This window comes from Phytophthora parasitica (genome assembly GCF_000247585.1).
Source record: "Phytophthora parasitica INRA-310 unplaced genomic scaffold supercont2.7, whole genome shotgun sequence".
Taxonomy (NCBI): domain Eukaryota; phylum Oomycota; class Peronosporomycetes; order Peronosporales; family Peronosporaceae; genus Phytophthora; species Phytophthora nicotianae.
The window spans coordinates 1,220,669-1,223,329 of NW_008648993.1; the positions used below are offsets into that span (position 1 = coordinate 1,220,669).

Consider the following 2,661-nt stretch of genomic DNA (forward strand, 5'->3'; position numbering starts at 1 on the left):
ATAGGGTTGGGTTAATACTTCAATTTTAGCAGAATAATGAAGTCAATTTATACAGCAAATTATGCCGGTAGTATGGATTTCGTCCAATCACAGATCATCAATACAACCTACCTTGAAAGGACCCCAGCAAGTGGTTTTTAACAGGAAAAGTCCAAATGGCTGACATTCTACCTGCCATTCCAGACTTTACCATCAACAACGGACTTTGGAAATGACTTACTCACTAGACATGCACTGGTGAGCAATTGTGCTCATGTACGTATATGCTGTTGATGCAGAGACTGTAGCTACTGTGGGTGCAGGTTTATCAGAACATTGCTTAGGTCGGTGGTACAGCCGGTTTCGAATGACAGGAAATGTTCTTAAAGACAAGCCACGAGCCAGAGGTTCCCGCTGGCCTTCCCATGTCTGTAACTTTGTGGAGCAATACGTACAAGACTACCCTTCTATGTCGAAAAGCTGCGGCACGAACTACAAGCTCTCTACAAAGCCACTATCAACCTGTCCGACTCAACAATTTGTCGGGCCCTTCGCTTCGACCTAAATTTAATGAGGAAGGTATTGACAAAGCGTGCACGGGAGAGCGTACCAAGAGAGCGCCGCGAGTTTGCGGCTCGGTTGGCACCATACTATAGCGGACTGGACGACCTCGCCTTTATTGACGAAACATCCAACGATGGAAGGTATAAATCATATTGCTATCTAACTTCATATATTAACTAATTGTTGTTATTTATTTTTTTGTATTGATTTTAATATTAAGATCCGTTCTGCGTCTGTACGGCTGGCCGACAAGAAATACCCCCAGCTCAAGTGTCGATTCCTTTAAGCCGTGGCAAACGTGTGTCAATTCTTGGTGCAATGGACGTACAGGGATTTTTTGCGTGGGGAGATACGGAGGGAACTTTTACACGAATGGAGTCCACAAAGTTTTCAAATAGAAAATCCTTCCGTTTTTGAACCCATGGCCTTCGCAACATTCCATTGTCATCATGGACAATGCTAAGATGCACATGTACAAGGAACTGCAAAAGTTTGTCGACGTTACTGGGGCTTTGCTGTTTTTCTTGCCACCGTATTCGCCGGTTCTTAATCCAATAAAGTTGGATTATCGCTGCTCAAACGCTGGATCCAAAGACATGCCAACATGGCATTTTCAGAAGAACCACTGGCTGTCCTGAATGTTGCGATATACAAATGCGCAAGGCAAAAAAAAGAGGTTGGTGAAAATCTTGTAAAAACAAACCGTATCAATTGTCCATTAGCAATGAACGAATAGATTCTCCTTTCTAATTCTCCATCTACTGTGAGGTCTCGTCGTTATGGTCTAGATCTTCAATGTTGTTTGTAGGTGTAGTAGTGTCAATATCTGTCGGGGGCCTCAATGGAGGTCGCAAACTGTAGTTGGTTACCCCAAAAGCTTCCCGAAGATGGCTGATATTTATCTGCAAAGGCACGGTAACGCCGTGGAGGTTCACTCGTGCGATAAGGTACGCCTCCTCACACTGCTGCTGCGTCTCGTTCAGGGATTGATCCATCGCTGCTTGCTGACAATCTATGTATTGTAGCAGCCGGAACGTGACGTTATCTGGAATGGCCATTGGTGCTTCGTCCGGTAGGCGCGATTGAGTGACAGCCATATAGCGCTGTGAAGCAGGCCCAGCTTCAACTTGCTGCTCTCTAAGAAACGCTGCTACCCTTGGTAGCTGCTCCTGAATGCGAGCCGCACTTGCAGGACGTAGTGTTGTTTGTGCTTCAGGCTTCGGTACATAGATGGATAACTCCAAATCGAACGCTGCTTTCCATTATGTCGCAGTCTTGCTCGGTCCCAAATTTCCTGCAATTGAGATTGTAGGGCCATACACTCTTGACAAATGACTCCAAACTGGTTTTGTTTTGCGTTGTTGCTTTGCTTCACGTAGCTGTCGAATTCAGTTCTCTGTTGCCCTGGTAGCTTGCTAGAAAAGTGCTCTTCCACCTTTGCACTTAGCACACGGTAACCTTCAACAACCTTGTCGGCAAACGGTGGTGACGGGAGGCATTTGTCGTTGGCAGCCTTGCAGCGGTTTCCCGTTCTTAAGCGTCAGTCGGCAAGATAGCGCGTCAGGAAGAGGTAATCGAAGCTCCGTGTCGAATGCCACACTTAATTTCAAGAGAGTTCGAGTGAAAATGTTAGCACTATCGATATACGTGTGTCTTACCTGCCATATACTGTAGCTCTTCCGCTGAACCTCCATTCCGCGAGCCACATGTCCTTATGCTTTTGGTCTCTATCCGCGGAGGTGCTGCACTGCTATTATGCTGTACGCATGTACTGACCATCTTGTGTATTGTACATGCTTAGAGGAAGATACTTTGGAGTTGTTACCACAACCTTAACCGTGAGACATGTAAGGTTGCTTTAAGGACTTAAGGTTGCTTTAGTAAAATTTAAAAACATTAGCGTAAAATATTTTTCAAAACTTACGTTACCTCTTAAGTTCGGCTCCTGGTGTTAAGTACGCAATTACTGTAAATAATTTCCTAAGTACGTCAACTCTGAACCGCTCATTCCCAAAATCCGAGTAACGAGGCCGACACGCGGCACGGGGGGGACTCGTTGAACGCGAGGAGGGGTACAGAGCACACAACGCGTGAAGGCCAGTAGTTCACGACTCGGGA

The 2,661-nt window shown here is 45.8% G+C and overlaps 1 protein-coding gene across 1 annotated transcript; it reads right to left on the bottom strand.

Moving 5' to 3' along the window:
- Positions 1 to 1,301: 1,301 nt before the first annotated feature.
- PPTG_05426 (hypothetical protein) lies at positions 1,302 to 1,640 on the bottom strand (the record flags this gene model as incomplete). The annotated part of the gene is made up of 1 exon (XM_008898970.1): positions 1,302 to 1,640. One exon carries the CDS (start codon positions 1,638 to 1,640, stop codon positions 1,302 to 1,304), a length of 339 nt encoding a protein of 112 aa, XP_008897218.1.
- Between the last annotated feature and the right edge of the window lie 1,021 nt (positions 1,641 to 2,661).